Source organism: Martes martes (genome assembly GCF_963455335.1).
Source record: "Martes martes genome assembly, chromosome: 3".
Taxonomy (NCBI): domain Eukaryota; kingdom Metazoa; phylum Chordata; class Mammalia; order Carnivora; family Mustelidae; genus Martes; species Martes martes.
Window position 1 is genome coordinate 71,595,693 of NC_137890.1, and position 20,007 is coordinate 71,615,699.

Genomic DNA, 20,007 nt, shown 5'->3' on the forward strand with positions numbered 1-20,007 from the left:
TGAAAGAGACATGCACAGCGCCCATTACAGAGACACCCACATGGTCCATCCCAGACACACACAGACAGAGCCCCTCACACATACATACACACAAGCATAGCCTTTCATAGACATGTACACATGGGGCCACTCATAGACAGCCAGACACACACACACATACACACACACAGGGCCCATCACACACACACACACACGTGCACACATACGTAGTCCATCAGAGATACACATGGGATTAGGGTCATTGCAGATAAAAACAATGTCTTTATCTTGCCTGTCAGACAACGGCAAGTGGAATGCAATATCTCATTTATAGCAAGAACCAATCACTGTGACTTTGTTAATCTTTCAGTGAGATAGGAAATGCTATATAGAAAAATAAAGCTAAGAACTTGGAGCCCATAAGAGTTGCTGTGTTTCATAGCCAGGCTAGTGTCAAAAAAGAAAAAAAACAGCATGTGTGCCTGGGTGGTTCAGTCACTTAAGCACTGCCTTCAGCTCAGGTCATGATCCCAGGGTCCTGGGATAGTGCCCTGCATGGGGCTCCCTGCTTAGTGGGGAGTCTGCTTCTCCCTCCCCCTTTCCTGCTGCCTCTCCCCCACCCCACCCCTGCGTGCGCTCTCACATGTTCTCTCAAATAAATAAATGAAATCTTAAAAAACAAAAACAAAAACAAAAACAAAACAACAGACCCAAAGCCTGGAAGTGATTTCCAACCAACTTCCCAACTTACGGGAGTGAAGTTTGCAATGGAACAGGCCCCACCAAACAGCTTCCAGAAGGTGACAGAACCTGTGAGGAGGGGACAGCAGGAAGGGCAGCGTGGCTGTGCAAGTCCCCCCCCAACGCCCCCCCCCCCCGCCCCTGTGCTGAGTGTCTGAGCCTTTGCTGACAGGCCCTGCAGCCTCATGACCCGAGGGCCTTGTTCTTTCTCCCTTGGCTAACCGATCAGTTAGAATTATCAGTAAATACTGGGGCGGGGGTCTTCTGTATGGCTTTTGGATTAACTGGTTCAGTAGCCTTTTCTTTCTCCATCAATCTGGGCAGATTTCCTGATGAGAAAGGCTCCAGCTTTGGCCATAGAGGAAGGGTCCAGAAATTTGGGCTACAGCAATAATGTGTGTGTGTGTGTGTTTGTGCCTGTATGTATGAGCACTTATTTCACACACACTGTGGGACTTGCCTAGTCAAAGGAATTCGGCGGGGCAGGGAGGGGGCGGGGTCCTTTTTGGCCTACCAGTTATGCACAATTCTTGACCATGTTTTATACGTGGATGTTCACGGAGCAAGCCTTTGTGAAGGGGGACCCCATGTGTACTGCATCCTCTTGGGAGCTCCCTAATGAATGCACTTTCCTCCTCTTCTCTCAGGAGCTAAGGGGCTCTGTGCTCCCACTGGGTAAAGCACAAGCCATGGATGCCTCATGGTGGAGGGTGGAGAGAAACATCCAAGGACATCTGCAGCTTGGGGGGCCGCTGGGACCCTGAGTCCACAGCCTCTGTCACTACATGATGAGAAGAACACAGACGACCAAGTACCCTGGGACTAATACACATATCTCAAGCCTTCCCTTGCCACTGGAACACAGGTGGCTGGCTGCTTTCAACTCACAATTTTAATTAAAATCCTAGAGCTTTGGAACAGGACCGTGGCCCACTTGTTACATTTTACTAAAGCCCACGGTGGGGGGCCGGAGGGGTCATGTCATTTGTGGAATGTCACCAAGCTAGTTAGTGGCAGATCTGGACTCAGAAGCTCATCCTCAAGTTCTTGGGGGAGTCCCAGCTTCTTCGTCCTAAAATGAGCAGGCTACGTAGCCGATCTCCACTCAGGATTCTCTGTTCGTCTTCTTCACGCTCTTTGGTCAGGCCGCCTGTGGCTGCTTGTGGCCTTCCCCTTACAGACCGTGCTTGGCGTTTCCTCAGCCTGACTCAATGATGTCCTCTGTGGCCCACTCCACTTGCAGAGGGCCTCTGAGTGGGCAGCCGGGGCAAGGAAACTTGATTTGGAGGAAGGGGGAGTCGGGCCCTCACTCTCCAGACCACCTCACTGGCTGGCAGGACAGGGCCAGAGCAGGCCAGGGTGGGGGTCTCGTCAGCCTGGGTTCCAAGGAGAGACAGCAGCCAGAGGGAGGGATAGGAGAGGTTGCAGAGGACAGGAATGAGTGACTGGGGACCCCCCTCTCCAAACCTGGGCTTGCAGTGACCAAGTCTTAGCAAAGAGCAGCACAGCCTCTGGGGGATGCCATTCTCACCTCCAGGCCCATTGGTGATGAGGGAAGCAGCCGCTGATTCAAATTTGGCAGCCCGAGACTTCAGGAAGGTGAGGCAGGAAACACACCGGTCTGGGCCTGGTGACCAGGGAAAGTTTGGTTGTGATCCCCATCAGGCCCACAGCCCTTTCTTGCCCCCTTCCTACAACTCTGCCCCCTCCATACCCCACCATGGGCCTGAAGCTGGAGCTGAGCATACAGGGGTGCTTGGGCAAGCAGGCACCTGTGCTGGTTAAGAATCAACCCAGGTGAAGTCAGGTGTGAAGGCTAATGGCCCTGGCAGCGCAGGACCCTAGGGCTTTTGGAGAGAGTCAAGGATTGGGGAGAATTTGTCCGGGATTTTATGGGTGCTTCTCAAGAAGCCCCAGTCTCCAAAAATTCCTGGATTGGAATAATACGAATTAATCTTTATGTCACCTTTGACATTTACCAAGATGGAAAACCATGTGAAATCCCATGGTTTATTGGATTATTAGCCCCACGGCCAGATGAGGAAGTAGAGGCTTATAAAGGCGAAAAGCTTCGCTCAAGGCCATAAAGATGTTCATGCTTCTATTCACTTGTTTGTTTGTTTTTTTTTAATCAACATCTGTTAAATCTCTGGTACAGCCTAGGCATTGCACTCAGGGCTGCAGAGAGAAAGGGAAGCAGAGAGCCGAACCACAGCAGGACTAGCCCCAGGAATGAACAGGCACCTGCAGGCACCTGCAGGATGAAGGCTTCTCGGGGAAGCAGCATCCGATCTGTAATCTCGAAAGATACCGTGGGCAGGAGGCAGGGAGGGCTCTCTAGGGGGAGACGTCAAACCCCGATCTTCACGGCACAGCCGAGTGTCGGAATGACTTCAAAGCCCACCACCCTGCTTTGCCTTGGTCTTCCAGTACCTCCACACAAGGGCCACATCTGTCTTGTTTATCACTTATCTGTAATCCCCTCACAGTGCTTGGCACACAGAACTCAACTATTTGCTGCGGAAGAAAAGCCCAACAAGCTCTTTAGAAGCAAAGCTGTGAGAGCCACAAAGAACGTTGCTACTTGAGGTTGTGGGCAAGGAACTCCCTTTATATTGCCCTCCTTGAGTCTGTGGGCTCCAGGGTACATAGGTTGCCCAGAGTAGAGGTGCAATGAATGATCTCATGTAAATAAGGGGCCATATAAATAATGGGGTTGATACTGGAGTTAAATACAAGGGGTGCTGCTCCTTGTATTTAACACCGTGAGGACACTCATGTATCAGGTTGTTAACCATTCAACAATATTTATTTTGGCCTCTGAGCTCAGCACTGTGCTGTGCACTCAGGAAACCATAGTGGACATGGTAGACTCAGGCCCTCAAGCTCTCCTAATCTTTGTTACTGAGCTCTCTGGCCTCGGTTTCCTGATCTATGAAAATGGGTACAATAGTACCTATCTCTCAGGGTCAATGTGAGCACTAAATGAGATAAAATATTAAAAGAACTCAGGAAAATGACATAGAAGATTAAATATAGTATTTTAAAAATATTTATAAATTATTATATTAATTATAATTATATTATTATTAAATACTAAATATTACTTAAATTATATTTATTAAATATTATATTGTTATAATAAACAAATATCATTAGTTATAAATAAATATTTTTATATTAGTTTCCTAGTTAAAAAGCTTAGTATCTAAGAACTAATAAATGAATTTGTCAAAATAGCAGGATACAAAGTCAGCCCACAATAATCAGTTGCATTTCTATATACAAACAAGGAACCATCTGGAAAGGAAATTACAAAAACAGCCCCATTTCCAATAGCATCAAAAAGAATAAAATATTTAGGAATTAAGGAAGTGAAAGACTTATTCAATGAAACCTACGAAACATTGCTGGAAGAAATTGAAGACATAAATAAATGGGAATACATCCATGTTCATGGATTAGCCGACTTAATATTGTTAAAAAGTCAATACTATGCAAAGCAATCTAAGGGCACCTGGGTGGTTCAGTCAGTTAAGCGTCTGCCTTCAGCTCAGGTCATGATCCCAGGATCCTGGGATCGAGCCCGTTGTCAGGTCCCCTGCATGGAAGGGAGTCCATTTCTCCCCCACACCCCCCCCCAAAAAAAGTAAATAAATAAAATAAAATAAAACTACACAAAGCAATGTCAATGGTATTTTTTACAGAATAGAAAACCCATCGTGAAGTTTGTAGGGAATTTCAAGGGACCCCAGATAGCCAAAATAATCTTGAAAAAGAAGAGCAAAACTGTAGGACTCACACTTCTCAACTTTAATACTACTATAAAACTACAGTAATCAAAACAGTGTGGTATTGACATAAAGACAGACATGTAGACAAATGGAATAGAATAGAGAGCCCAAAAATGAACCCTTACATTTATCGTCAAATGATATTTGATAAGGGTGCCAAGACTGTTCAATGGGGAAAGGATAGTCTTCAAGAAATAGTGTGGGAAAACTGGATATCCACCAGCAAAAGAATGAAGTTGGATGCTTATTTACACATAAAAATTAACTCGAAGTGGATAAGAGACTTAAAGGTAAAACCTAAAACAGTAAAACTCTTAGAAGAAAATAGGACAAAAACATCAGGACATTGGATTTGGCAATGATTTCTGGGATATGACACTAAAGGTACAAGTAATAAAATTTAAAATAGACAAATTAGACTTCATGAAAATCTTTTAAAAATGTGCATCAAGGGGCGCCTGGGTGGCTCAGTGGGTTAAAGCCTCTGCCTTCGGCTCAGGTCATGATCCCAGGGTCCTGGGATCGAGCCCCACATCAGGCTCTCTGCTCAGCAGGGAGCCTGCCTCCCTTCCTCTCTCTCTGCCTGCTTGTGATCTCTCTCTCTCTGTCAAATAAATAAATAAAATCATTAAAAAAATAAAAAAAATAAAAATGTGCATCAAAATACACTACCCACAGTAAAAAGGCAACCTACAGAAAGAGAGAAAATATTTGCAAATCATATATCTGATAAGGGACTCATATCTAGACTAGAGAGAGAACCTCTAAAACGAAAACAAAAAAAAAAAAAGAAGAAACAAAAAACAAAACAGATAAACCTGTTTCAAAAGTGGGCAAAGGACTTGAGCAGACGGTTTTCCAAAAAAGCTATACAAATGGCTGACATGCACATGAAGAGATGCTCAACTTCACTTATCAGGGAAATGCAAATCAAAACCACAAGGAGATACCACCTCACACCCATGAGGATGCTATTAAGAAAGAGAGAAAGAAAGAAAGAAAGGGAGAAAGAAAAGAACAAGTGTTGGCAAGGATGTGGAAAAATTGGGACCTTATGCACTATTGGTGGGAATGTAAATTGGTGCAGCCACTGTGGAGAACAGTACGAAGGTTTCTCAAAAAATCTAAAAAAAATACCCCATGATCAAGCAATTTCACTTCTGGGTATATACCCCAAATCATTGAAAAGCAGGGTCTTGAAGAGATATTTGTACACCTTTGTTCATAGCAACATTATTCACAATAGCTAAAATGTGGAAGCAACCCAATTGTCTTCCGATGGGAAAACGGATAAGCAAACTGTGGCATATCCACACACAATGGAATATGATTCAGCCTTAAAAAGGAAGCAAATTCTTAACGAAACAGGATGGGATTGGGAGGGAGACAAACCATAAGAGACTCTTAATCTCACAAAAAAACTGGAGGTTGCCAGAGGGAGGGGGGTAGGGAGACGGTGGTGGGATTATGGACATTGGGGAACGTATGTGCTATGGTGAGTGCTGTGAAGTGTGTAAACCTGGTGATTCACAGACCTGTATCCCTGGGGCTAATAATACATTATATGTTAATTAAAAAATAAAATAAAAAAAGGAAGTAAATTCTTGAATAAGCTATAACGTGGATGAAGCTTGAGGACATTACGGTAAATGAAATAAGCCAGTCACAAAAAGACAAATACTGTATGATTCCACTTACAGGAAGGACTTAGAGTAGTCAAAATCATGAAGACAGAAGGTGTAAGGGGAGGCCGCGGGGAGGAGAGAATGGGGAGCTGGTGTTAAGCGGGGACAGAGTTTTAGGTGGGAAAGATGGAAGGTTCTGTGGATGGGCGGTGGGGATAGTTACTCAGCCACATAATGTATTTAATACCATTGCACTGTACACGTTGCTGTGTGTATTTTACCACAATAAAGAAAGAAAGAGGAGGAGGAGGAGGAGGGGAAAGAGGAGAAGGAGGAGGGATTAGGAGGAGGGGAGTAGGAAGAGGAGGAGGATGGGGAGGGGAGGGGAGAGGGAGGAGAAAAAAGAAAAAGTCTTTGTCTCTCGGTGAGCCCACTGCTTTCCCGGATTTTAGTCTGGTTACAATCTCTGTCGTTCTCTTTCACTGTCAAACTCTTTCTCTTTGATGTCAAGGAAGATGTGACAATCCCCAATATAAGGAAGAATGAAGCTAAAATGTCAAAAAGCCAGCAGAAAGTATTTGTTTTGGTCTCATTTGGCTTGGCTTACACCATTGCCTTTCTCCCTTAGCTCCCCTCTCTACTAAAAATGACTTCAGAAGAATAGTCTGGACAGTTTTTCCAAATAAGATGGTGACCTCTTAACCAATCCCATGTGAAAAAGACCACTGGGTTCTGGTTTGACCTTCAAGAGGAGCCAATACTCCTCTTTCCTGGAAGGGTAGGACACTTTCCCATATTTTCATCTCATTTGTGCAATGTAGAAATGTGAATTATTGGTAGCTATGGCTGGCTTCATATTTGGGGGAGAAAAGGAGTTTCTCAAAGCCAGCAGTCATATAACTTTAAGCAAAAAATGCTGCTACAAACAGGGTTTTAAATTAGAGCTGCTGGCTAAAAGGTCAACATTGCATTCTTGGCCAGTGACTTTATTTTCATTTTAATGGCAAAGAAAATAATCATTAGAAGGAAATGCCACCACTTTTCCCTCAAAGATTTTTAAAAGTTTTAGGCAGTAGCAGAAAGATCCTCATAGAAGAATTTTTTTTATGTTATAGAAAAGGGGGTAGGAACAGACTGAGTAATAAGGGAACAGGCTGGAATGGCTGGGTGGCTTGGTCGATTAAACATATGCTTTCTGCTAGGGCTGTGATCCCAGGGTCCAGGGATTGAGTCCAGCAATGGTCTCCTTGCTTAGCGGGGAGTCTGCTTCTCCTTCTGCCTGCCATTCCCCTGCTTGTGCTCATTCTCTACTCTCTGACAAAGGGATAAATATAATCTAAAAAAAAAAAAAAGTCTACAGGTAAGAATTTCTTTTTAATCTTGTGGTATTCAGTTTCTAGCCACTACCTTCCAGAGTGTGTCTCAATCACAGCAGTCCTGAGGCATTGCTTTATCATTCTTTTATCTGTTGGGCATGCACATCTTGTGTCGTAATTTAGACTGTGAGCCATTTGAAGGCAGCATCAGGCCTCAAGTCTCTCTCTAGTCTTTTCTATGCATCTCCCTCAGGGTTATGTGGATGGGAATGGCTCAAAGATATTTTCTGATCAAATGAGTTATTAGAGCTGTTCTTTGGCTAATAAGTTATCAGGTGCCTCAAGCAGGAGATTGCAGGGTGGGGTTTTCTGAGGGTTTGCTGGTTGGGTTTCAGGAGATGCAAGAATCCCCCAATTTTATGTAAAATCTCCAGTATCTCCCTGTTGGGGCTCCATGGGTGTGAGGTAGTGGGTCTCTCGGCTGTTGGCAGATGGGTGTCTACAGACTGCCACTTGGGAAGGATGAACCTGGACTCTGGAAGTAGGACAAGGAGTGGTAGGAACTCTTTGGCTGTGGGTTCCCATGGTTTTCCATTCAACACAGCCAGCCATGAAATGGATAGATAAGTGTGTTTTTCAAAGGGTTCGTGACTTAGAGAGAGAGAGGTGTGGTTAACAGCCCCAACACCTAGCACTGGGCCTGGCACATAGCAGGAACTCAACAGTGTGTTTTGAATGAAGCCATGAATGAACGGGCCCATGATCACATTGGCAGAGAAAGAGGGTCATGAAGAAATGGAACCAGGGCAGAAAATTTAGGGAGAATGGGGTGGGAGATTGGGGAAAAGTTTTGGAATAAAATGTACAAGTAATAAGGGACGCCTGGGTGGCTCAGTTTGTTGAGTGTCTGACTCTTGGTTTCAGCTCAGGTCATGAACTCAAGGTCCTGGAATTAAGCCCCACTTTGGGCTCCATACTCAGTGGGGAGTCTGCTGGAGATTCTCTCTCTCTCCACCACCCTCCCCTTCCCCCTGCTTGTGTATGGTTTCTCTCAAAATAAATAAATACATGAAATCTTTTATATATATATATACACACACACACACAAAAGTATATATATATAAGTGTGTGTGTGTGTGTGTGTATACGCATACATACAAGTAATAAGGATTGACCCATGTGGCAGAGTGTAGGGGATGAGGACTCTGGGACCCTGGGCGCCACCTGAGGGGGCTGATGGAGAAGGTGGCATAAAGCCTGGGCATATAGCTGAGTGACACAACAGAAGATGATGTCTGAGGTGGCTTGGGAGAGCAGCCTTGCTAGCTGGGCAAAAGGAGCCCATGAAGACAGAGGGGTTAATCAGCACTGCAGCAAAGCCCAAGGGGCTCAACAGGGCAGAGAGTCCTTTAGGTGGATAGTAGATGAGAAAAGACTCCGGAGGTGGTGAGCTGGTCTGAGACAGCATCTGATGGATGAGTGCCTGGGGATGTCAACTGAGCTAGCCAAACTCTTAAATTTCCTCCCAGCTTTGGGCATCTCCCGCCGACAGGTTAAACCTGAAACCAGGCTAATCCCTGCAAACTGGGAAGCTGTCCAGAACTGAGATCTCTTTAGGACATGCCAGAGTCCTAGGCTGCTGGGGCCTGCGCATAGCAGCCAAGGAGCCTACCCGTGACCTACCCTTTCCATCTTCTGCATCATCGGAGGGGGTGGGAGTGTTCAGCTTGCAGTATATGTGGCCTGAGATGACATTCCAAATGATGACCTCCCCATCATAACTGGAGGTGGCAAGAAGAAAAGGTGGGCACTGAGCCACACACAGGATGTCCTCCTTGTGCCCATGGTTCTGAGAAAGAGAGAGATGGAGAGGGATGGGGAAGAAGTCAAATCCCCAATCACCCCCAGCTAGCTCCCCTTCATCTGATGCCTAAGACAGAGGATGCAGATGGGTTCCTCCTTCTGTGCTTGCCCACATCGAAGACTCACCTGGAACCAATCCATGCAGCTCAAAAATATGTATTGAGTGAATTAATAGTTGAATGAGTAAGTATATGAACTTCACGGACTTGCATGATGCCCATCCTTACAGTGGCCATCACTTCCGGGGCATTTTCTGCATAACTTTGTTCTTTCACTCAATAATCACTAATCCACAAACCCCAGGAAGGCAGAGGTCATGAGATGACCACTTTGCTCATCACTTCGTCTTCAGTGAATGAAACACATTTGACCCACAATAGGCCTTTGGCATACGCTAGCTGAATGAAAACAAATGAATTGGGCATCGCTATAAACTGGATGCTGGGCTAGGTCCTGGGAATACCATGGTGAAGACAGACAAGGTCTGGTTTCCTGGAGTTTGTATTCTAGTGACTTGTCCCTTTTGGAATATTTATGGGGGTATAAGGTAGGGTTGAGCCATGGCAGCTGATGGTTGGGCACAGTGACTTTTCTTTCTTAGCACTTGTCTTATTGGCTTGGCATCCAGGCAATTTTGAGGAAGGTCATTCAACCCTGGGAGCCTATAGAAAGTTGGGGGGGGGCACTTTGCTAATAAGAATCACAAGAACTCCCTGCTTATGGGTCCCCGTTAAATCATAGGGCAAGAATGTGAGCTCTTAGGCTCTGTGGCTGCCCAAGGATGACACAGTAATTGCATATAATTTTGCATGCCAAACAGAAGCAGGAAGTAGAGGCTTCTTTGAGCAAAGTTACACCCACCACGTCTTGGGTTGCCATTCCGGCACGACATGAGTCGTGGCTGAGCTCACAGAGAGTTGCGTGGATTGGTTTCTGTAGCCCCATGCCCCAGCTGTCACTCTTCCCGGAGGGAAAGTGGCTACTTGGAGCTCAAGCTCCCAGCTCTACCTGGACCCATCATGAATCGTGCCACAGCAGAGCCTTGGAGTGAAAGATATCTGCCTCATGTGTCCCTGTTTGGATGGAAGTCAGACAGTGGACTGGGGCTCACCAGGTCATCCTGCCAGTGTGGCTGGGGCTTCCAGAAGTGATGAAAGTCATGTGGTACATCCTGTATGTAAAGCCAAAGAGGAGACATTCTATAAGCAGTGAAATGAGCTGCCAACACACTCACAATTTCAGAGAGAAGGTGTTGGCACATTTTATAACCCTACCCCTCACCCCACCAGTGATGTAGATTTTCGAAATGTCAAAGCAAATTCCCCTAGTGCTGGTGGGAATAAAAAGCAATCCACTTCTGACGTTTGGGTGATTGCATTTCAACAAATCATATGTCAACTGACAAACCCTGCTTGGACAGTCTGCACAGCTTCGCCTTCGTAATAAGACCCATAGCTGTTGCATGTGTTAAAACAAAAGCCTTCAGCTCAGGAACCTATAATACCAAAGGACGAATTCAACGCCAGGGCTTCTCGGGTAGCCATCTTTCAAATCATCTGGGGACGCAAGGCTTAGGCTGTGAAATATGGTCCACCTTCAAATGAATAAAGAACTTACAATGTTTAAAGACCGTCAGAAATCCATGACCATCCAGCATAGCAAGCAGGGGAAATAAAATGTCACAGGTAGATTTAAAACTTAGCTGCAGTCAGCATTTTCAGCTTCCCCTGTCTCTGAATCCCTTCTCCTTCTCTAAGCCATAAAAAAGAATTTTTCCCCCATAGAGCTGCTTATGGATGGCATTTCATCTCCACTTTCCACTTAGAGAGGAACTAGGGCAGAAAGACAAAGTGGGAGGGAGAAGGAAGAAAATAAAGGGCTGCGCAGTTGATAGGGAGGTTAACCCTCAGTTAGGGATGAGGGTATGTGAGATACAGCTGAAGACCCTGTACACAGGGGAGGAGGGAGCACGCCAGCCTGTACAAGGGGTAAGAGCACGAGGCAAGGTGTGGAGAGCTACGCATTCCAGGCATGGTCTGCTTTGGATTCCTGGGGATGCCCTCTGTGCCTCTGGTAGCAATTCTAGCTAGCACTTTGTGGTATTGTGGTTTATGATAAGAAACAGGTATTTGGTCTTGGTCCCCATTTTTGGCAGATAGCTCCCAAAAGTTTTGGAATTTCTTAAGTGATGAGAGCATGGGAGGTGTCTGAAGTTGAGGGGCAAGAAGGACCAGCTTGTGAGACTAAGTCCTTAACCTGTGAGATCCAATACCATCTCCAGGTAGATGGTGTCAGGATTGAGCTGAATTATAGGACAGCAGCTGGTGTCAGAGACTTGTTTCCCCCACCCCCTCCCAGAACTGGGTGCAGAGTCATTACACTTCTTCCCATAAGAGAAAACTAGAGGGAAGAGACTGAAACAAAAAACAGTTCTAAAATAGGTTTTTTAAAGGGAGAAAGGGAAGGAGGGGGGAGTTCTTCTGTCTATATCATGACTTGTAGTAAAGAGAAGAAGCATGAGGAATTACTACAAATGTTGTTTTCAGTGGGAAAAGAATCTATGGGTGGGGGGAGGATAGCAATTGGAAGCAGGGTTTTGAATACCTAATTTTGTATATTCCACTTACAAAATATACATTTATTCTTCTGTCCCATCCAACAGCTATGATACACCTAGAACAGTAACAGAGTAGCACATTTCAATACTTAAGCTTATTATCTCTTTAATTTTGTCTGCAGTCAAGACTGTGGTTTAATTTTGCGATGTCTATGTGGATAAATGGAGTGAGCCAGAGAGTTTTTTATGAAGAACAATATAAAATGTAATTGGATAAATTAGGGTCAGTGTTTTCACTGGTACTTAAGGGATCTATAATTTCCAAGATCTATAGATGATGCTCTGTGAGCAGCTGCTCTCCTGAGGCTTACTCTATCTGAACGGCATGGTTGAACCATGGAGGCAAGGCACAAACAGAAACTGATCAGGAATTGTTTTCACTCATGATGTTCAGGAGAGAATTTACGGGATTTTTATTCTTTGACTTGTGGGTGCTAAATTTCATTACTCTAGCGATCTAGTCTGCTTTACTCCTTTAGAAAGCATTTGGTGGACAGACAGTGCTCCCTATCTCTACCTCTAAGCAGTCATCAAAATGGGCAGACAATTGCTTAAAATATTGTAGAAGAGCCTAGCCACCTAAATTACCATCAGGGAGCAACTGGCATCCTTAGAAATTCTTTGACCCATTTCCTTCTGGAAAATTCCCTTCACTCTCTTGGTGTCCCCCTCCAGGATAGATTTTGTATCAAAAAGATGCCTCTCTATATCCAAGCCAAATAAAACTCACTTATTTTGGTTCACCTCCGCGTAGGTACAATCACAGACTTCACTTTGCTTTTCATCTAGAAAGGTCACATTATCAAAGTATATTAGATATTTTTCTTCACTGGTTCTTGAACCAGCTTGAACATATTGACACAAACAAACTGATAACTGGGGAAAACTTCAGTAATGACTTTCTAGTTTTCAGACCACAGTTAGCTGTCTTTCAAGGCTCCACAGCACTGTTGGTTTCTGGCTATACTCATTGCCCTAAAAGGCTGGCCCCGCCCCTGCTCAGCTCTGGGAAGAGGCTGGCCTTCTGCTGACAGGACCCTCCATGGTGCCCAGCACTTGCTGAGCGAGTGAGTGAACAAGTGAATGCATGTATGTCAAAAGCAGATCTGGGAATCACAAATTCATTACCCTCAGTGATTTTTGTCTTTCTTACTTCGACTTCATTTATATTCTCTGAGAGTTGAAAACCATCTGCCTTTTATCTTGCTCATACAAGGGTGACAGGCCAGAATTGTGGAAATTCTACCAAGATCAGGCACAGCATGTGAACTAGTGGAATAAAGCTGCCTTGGGTGTGTGGGGGGGGAATCACCAGAACGCACAAAACAGACTAGCTTTTAGTTTATTTGTCTAGATTTTGACTTGTGTGATGTTTAAAATGTTTGGAAAAGTTAAGCTCGTCCGAAAACTCAAATAAATATACCAGGTAATAAAGTACTGAGTGCACGGGCTTGGCTGGGAGCACATATGTTTATGTAAAGTATGGCTCTCCTCAGTAGAAGTATAGTCATTGGTAAAATGAAGTGCCAGGGAGAAGGGACGCAGGACTGTTATATGCATTCTAGACTCCATCTCATTTGTCTCTTCTACACTGACAACAAATGCCCAATCCCTTGTCATTATGTTATAGGAACACTTGGTAGGAAGTGACTTGCCATGTTTCAGTGTGTGCAGACAATGTCCATTGTTGTAGCTCCATATTTTCAGACAGCCATCTCTGCCCCCAGTGATTAGCCTAGGAAATAGTCTCCTGTCAGGAAATCATGTCAGGGATCTCATTGCCTGATGGTTGAAGAGACTGAAGAAGACACATACCTTCTTCCACTGGTGTCGAAAGTCAGACATGTGATTCCAGCATTGTCATGAGCCCCAGTAAATCCAGACAACAGCCTTCCTGTTTCGAAGTCCCATACTTTTATCACCTGTATCCGGAAGTTGGAAACAAGTGACACAGAGAGAATGGTTATCAAATTAAAGGGAATTTGCGTTTAGAAGTCTATTGCCTTGGATATGAAAGATGAAAATTTACCCTGAAAGTATCCATCTGTAAGTCCAATGCAAGTTGGCTTACCTCAGTGTATTTGTTTGCTGGGGCTGCATAACAAAATACCACAGAATGTGGGACTTAAACAATGGGCATTTAGTTTGTCACAGTTCTGGAGGCTGGAAGTCCAAGATCAAGTTGTTGACAGGTTTGGTTTCCTTTGAGATGCCTCTTCTTGGCTCACAAACGGCCACCTTCTTATTGTGTTCTCTCATGGTCTTTCCCCCGTGCGTGCACACCCAGGGTTTCTCTATGTGTCCAAATTTCCTCTTGTTATACAGACACCAGTCAGATTGGATCAGGGCCCACTCTAACAACCCTGTGTTAATTTCATCCCCTCTTTAAAGGCTCTATCTCCAAATACAGTCACATTTTGAGCGGCTGGGGTGAAGACTTCAACATACAAATTTGGGGGGAACACAATTTATCCCTTAACACTCAGTGAGAAGATGAGAAAATTTAGAAATCTTTGGATAAAAATCTCCTGACTACTGAGGCTCAGAGAAATAAGTGTGGATTGAATTTTGAGCAGCAAAATTTATTTGGCACCAAGACAAAGCCAAATGAGAAAAACGGCCTATTTGGGTGGATGGACATATCTTCTAAACCCTCAGCTTTAAGATTTTGTTCAGTCCAGCTAGTTCCAGGGGGAATTGTTTTCTTTGAGCCCCATCCCTTGAGCAACCTTTGAATGAGAATCATCTGTGAAGGGAGTGGGGAGGCATCTTTCATGACTTCGGGTAGGTAAGTGCCCACCCTAAGGATAGCATCCTCTGGGGCAGGCTTTCTGGAGCCTGTACCCAAAGGCAGTCACAGGAAGAGAGGGAAAATGCTTGAGGACACACTCTTTCTCAGAACTACTGAATGTTTCTCTTAGTCTTTCACTTTGTGAAAGAGTCTGCTCCATCAACCTAGAGAGACTTCCAGGTCTCTGATCCCAAAACCAGAAGGCATCCTCTCACTGTTGTTGATTTCAAATACCTGAGACCAGCTTTTTGTAGTGTACACTTTGTTTCCTTCTCCTCTGTCCTCTTATAGTGTCAGGGCTCCTGGAGATGTCTACAGCTCAGGTACAACCATTTGCTCTCCTTAATATTGCAATAGAACCTTAGCATTACTGGGTTTTACCTTAGTTATTTCAACATTTGCAAACATCCCAAAGCTTCACAACATACAGTGATTTGTAATATGGTTGAGGTCCAGAATTGAATGAAGTACCAGTTGCCATGGAAGAATGAGCAGAAGGGCCTGGAGCAGGGCAGATAAGCCCTGGATGACACCCAACAGAGACATCTTCCCTTGGACCTGTCTTCCCATTAAGTGATTAAATAGTCACACGTTTGTCTCCTTAAAAAGAAATTCCCCCAAGAACACCGCCAGCTACTGCAGGTAATGGGAGTGAAAAGTTTGAAGCGAGCAATTAAAATATCTTTAAAAATGAGTTTAGGGTTCTATTTATAGAACAAAGAAAAGTCTAAATGTGCTATTTATACTTTTTAGGTGCATTTTGTAGATGGAATTTCATGTCCTAGCAGGGCTCCTCTAAGAACTTCCTTGCCCCAAGTGAGGCTTCCTTTTGAAGTTACCATTCAATTAAACATATTAAAATGCAACCATATCCCCAATGAAGTGTAATCTTGCTATTAGATTTTAAAACATTTACAAAATATTTGTAGCCTTAAACTCTGTTGAAAAATTATTCATTATCCTTTTTTTAATTTTTATTTTTTTGAAAAATTATTCGTTATTCCTGAAAAGTAAACTTCCATAGTACATATAACTGGATATATCGATATGGATGTGAGTAAGTTGTGGTTCCAATGTCATACATTGTAAACATTTGACTGAGTATTTATTAAGTTTACATGGTGCCATTTTCAAGCATAAAATTTTCAGAAGCATTAAAAGTTGGTGGTCTTTCGTTCTCTGCTAGGCAACTCGATGAATAAAATATGGTGTAGTGGCATTAATAACTTTGGGCATCATGAAGACCTTGGGCTACAGTCTCTCCTCCACAAATATAGGCTGTAATGTGGCTTAGATACTGTGAGTTGTGACAGTGGGCATGGGTTATAAAGATTTCACACAGATCTGCAAGGTGAGCAAATACTCAAATCAATAACTCAATTCAGTATCTTAGAGTTTACCAGCATGTGCCTAATACAGTTAAGAGCTGAGAGAGTATTTATATCTCAATTCAACATCTCCTTACCACCCACAGGTAGGGAAGATATGCGTTATCAAAAGCAATGCTATTGAAGGAGGCTGACTGTGTTAGCATAGAATTAAGAGCCCAAATGGTAATGGAGCCCTTCCTTCTGCCTAGGTGTGGGAGGGTTCTAGGAACTTTTCTCAGAGGAGCTGATATCCAGAGTTGTGCATTGAAGAATAAGAAGGGCTTTGACAGATCAAGAAGAAAGAGGAGGGAAACATAGATGAGCTGCAGGTTGCCCTAAGTGCCTGGTGAATGATAAGAGATGCAAAGGCTCACGTGTGTGACGCAAAGCAGGACAAGTGAGAACTGAATCTAGCACCACCTGAGAGGAACTAACTTGGGAGTTCAGGAAGAAGGAGGTGCCTGTATGGGTCCAGGGCAGTGAAGGCAAGATTGTGGAAGAGAGAGCACTTGAGTTGGACCTTGAAGGATTGCTGTGGAGTTTAAGAGAAGAGGAGGAAGCAGGAGATTCCAGGGTGGAGATTGGAAAATGTTGGACAGCTCCAGGGACAGGCTTGGGCAGGATGCTGAGACCAGAAGGTTGGTGTTCTTGGAGTCACAAGTTATTCTGATAAATCTGGAGGGAAAATGCTCCTTTATAATTGGGATCCCCAACTATGCAGGAATCTACATTCTTTGAGATGAATTGAGAAGGAGTCATCATAAAAAACTTTTGATCAACAGACCAAATACTCTATTTCTTTCAATACTTAATAAAGCCATGGTGATGACTAATCTCTGAGTGACTGGCAAGAACATATGCAAAGACAACTGTGTCTCACTGGGAGCAATGCCAACGTGAGTGTGAACATGAAGAGCAGAGGTCCAAACTTCCAGACTGTGGTGCCCCCCAGGGCTATAAAACCTAAAGACAGGGTGTGCCAGGCAACTGCAGGTAGAAGGAAAGAGGGCACAGCCAGATGGCCTGGGACGCTGGCTTATAATGCAAGAGCCTAGGCCAGTGATTCAGAAAATGAGTGAACCAATGATTTAGATTTCAAAACACTTAAACATCTGGAGTATACTTGGGATCTACTTGCCCTGCCCCCATTAGCTCAAGGGCAGAAGGACATGGGTTATGGGATGTGCGTGCTTCTCTGCTCTCACTCCTTATTCAAAGAACCCTGGTTATGTCCCCTCCTGTGAACCAGACACTGCGTCACTCATCTAGGAGGGGGCCAGCATGATCCTTGTAAATGCCGGTGAAAGGGGAAGTGAATGTGGAATGCTCCATACCCTCAGCTCCAGATTAGAGATACAAGGTAAGTCATAGGGTTGCGTTAATCCTCTTACACGACCATGAAATAATACCATTCCTTAGTACCCGATGGGTCTTCCAAAGAGCTCACACTACAAGCCACTGGGGAAACTGTGAGCTCTTCCACCCAGCTTTCAAAGAAGAGTGTCCAAACAATACTTGATAAATAGTAGAGTTGAAGAAGTCTAGTAGAATTCTTAACCTCTGGGGCCAGAATGTCCCCAGAACATTCTGCTCAGCTCCAAGGCGAGGACAATGGAGTTGGGCCCACGCTCACAAATCCATCATTGCTGAAGAAAGCGAGAGCTGATACTTACAGATGCTTCGGAGCAGCTGACCACCTGCCTGAAGGCGGGGTTGTAGCGGCAGCACACCACGGGCTCTTGGTGGGAGACCACCAGGCACGGCTCCGGCGGAGATCTTGCTCAGGAAAAACAGAAAGGATGAAAACCTGAACCGAAGGTATGCCATGGACACTGGATGAGGCATCTATTGCTTTATTAAGAAAAGTTAACACGATAGGGAGAACCTGCGTGGCTCAGTCGGTTAAGCTTATGACTCTTGGTTTCGACTCAGGTCATAATCTCAGGGTTGTGATCTCAGGGTCATGAGATTGAGGCTCCCTGTCCCACACCCAGTTGGGAGTGGGACAGGGAGCCTGCATGGAGTCTGCTCAAGATTCTCTCTCTCTCCCTCTCTCTCCCCCTATGCCCCTCCTCCTGCGCACGTGCTCGCTCGCTCTCTCTCAAATAAATTAATTAATTAAAATCTTCAAAGAAAAAAGGTGAAGAGGCTAAAAATAGGTCTTTGACCCTGGACAAGTTGTTTAAATACTGAAAACTCTAACTTTTTAAATCTCTTAAATGGGGATAATATTATCTATTATAAAGGGTTGTTTTGAGTATTTGTTGAGAAAACCTATGGAATATCCTTCCCACAGACCCCCATGCTACCTAATTGGCATTCAGCAAGCAGTAGCTGCTCACCATGAAAAAGATACCACATGCCTCTTATTTAGGGCAAGAGAAGTGTGATTTCTTACAACTACACAGTGGACTTTCTTCCCTAAGAATTTACATCTTCCCTCAAACAAACACCAACTGTACCAACCCATCCCGAGTCTTCAAGTCTGGAGGGCAGTGCTTCTCCATCACAACAGGGACGAGGCCTTGCAGTGTGCCTCCCACAGGCACCCAGGGCCAAGGGTGCCTCTGTGCACCCAGGCCTTGCCCTGTGTGTCCTTCTGTGAGGACAGGGCACAGAAGGGATGGCTCTAGGAGTTATGCAATCCAATTGCTTTGCACTCATTTCCTCATCTGTAAAATGGAACCCTCTATAGAAATTTTGTGAGGAGTAAGTGAGGAAAAGGATGTCCAATGTCTGGAGAAGCCTGGTGTGGGGGGAACACTTAATAAATGAATGTTGGGGTAAATACCCAGTAGTGCAATTGCAGGGTCATAGGGAAGCTCTATTTTTAATTTCTTAAGGAATCTCCACACTGTTGAGTGAAATAAGTCAAGCAGAGAGAGTCAATTATCATATGGTTTCACTTATTTGTGGAACATAACAAATAACAAGGAGGGCATAGGGAGATGGAGAGGAGAAGGGAGTTGAGGGAAATTCAAAGGGGAGATGAACCATGAGAGACTATGGACTCTGAAAAACAATCTGAGGGTTTTGAAGGGGCAGGGAGTGGGAGGTTGGGGGGGCCAGGTGGTGGATATTATGGAGGGCATGTGTGGCATGAAGCACTGGGTGTGGTGCATAAACAATGAATTCTGTTATGCTGAAAAGAAATTAATAAAAAAAAAGAATTCAATCTTGTAATCCAAAATAAATAAACAAACAAACAAATAAATAAATAAATGTTGGTTCCCAGACCTACTGCTCTGTCCTCTCTCTTGATGGTCCTTCCAGTGCTCAGCCCCAAGGCTGGGACCCTAATAGGGATTCGGTGGATCTGAAGCCTCCGAATTAGTGCCAGAAGATTCCCAGAAGGTGGAATCCTTTTCAAGGAAGAATAGCTTTTGGCAGAAGGAGATGAGCACTTTTCCTTGAATGGTCTCTGGACTGCTGCAGGGGAAGTCTGTTCTGTGGGGAAGGAGGAAGCAGGGAGTGGGGGTACTGTCCCAGGGAGAAAGTGCCTGGTCTGGAGCCAGAGCCTCTGGACCTTACTTACGCTCCTTCCCCAATGCGGGGAGGAAGGCTCTGAGTCTCCCCCCACTTCACAGATTAAGGCATTTCCAGAAGGCTAAGAAGGACCAGGTGACTTGATCAACATCACAAAGTTCCCTGTGACAGAGCAGGGACTGGCAGAAGTCACCTGATGCCTAGGGGTTGGCGCTAGAGATTAGGGCTGCTCTTGCTGCAAGGTGGAATTTCAGTCACTTTGCTTAAAAAAAAAACAGGAAATCAATCCAACAGGTTGTTTTTCTACCCATAGATGCCAAGTAGAACAAGTGGCCATTGGACTGACTGTAGTCCCATCTTTCAGAGGGTTGCTCTGGCATCCTGAGCGGAGGGCGTGCCCTTGCAGGTCTGGCGGTACCCTGTGG

General features: G+C 44.7%; 1 protein-coding gene across 1 annotated transcript in view; it reads right to left on the reverse strand.

The window, feature by feature from the left end:
* LOC308340237 (cilia- and flagella-associated protein 337-like) overlaps positions 1–20,007 on the reverse strand; it is a gene marked incomplete at both ends in the record, with an annotated part of 41,259 nt that overhangs the window by 11,089 nt on the left and 10,163 nt on the right. Inside the window, 10 exons of the mRNA XM_080799395.1 lie at positions 731–789; positions 2,252–2,347; positions 2,965–3,057; positions 9,139–9,304; positions 10,430–10,489; positions 11,946–11,991; positions 12,666–12,720; positions 13,591–13,670; positions 13,751–13,857; positions 17,770–17,872. Of these exons, the coding sequence (XP_080655521.1) occupies positions 731–789; positions 2,252–2,347; positions 2,965–3,057; positions 9,139–9,304; positions 10,430–10,489; positions 11,946–11,991; positions 12,666–12,720; positions 13,591–13,670; positions 13,751–13,857; positions 17,770–17,872 (865 nt within the window). The remainder of the gene's footprint in view (positions 1–730; positions 790–2,251; positions 2,348–2,964; positions 3,058–9,138; positions 9,305–10,429; positions 10,490–11,945; positions 11,992–12,665; positions 12,721–13,590; positions 13,671–13,750; positions 13,858–17,769; positions 17,873–20,007) is intronic.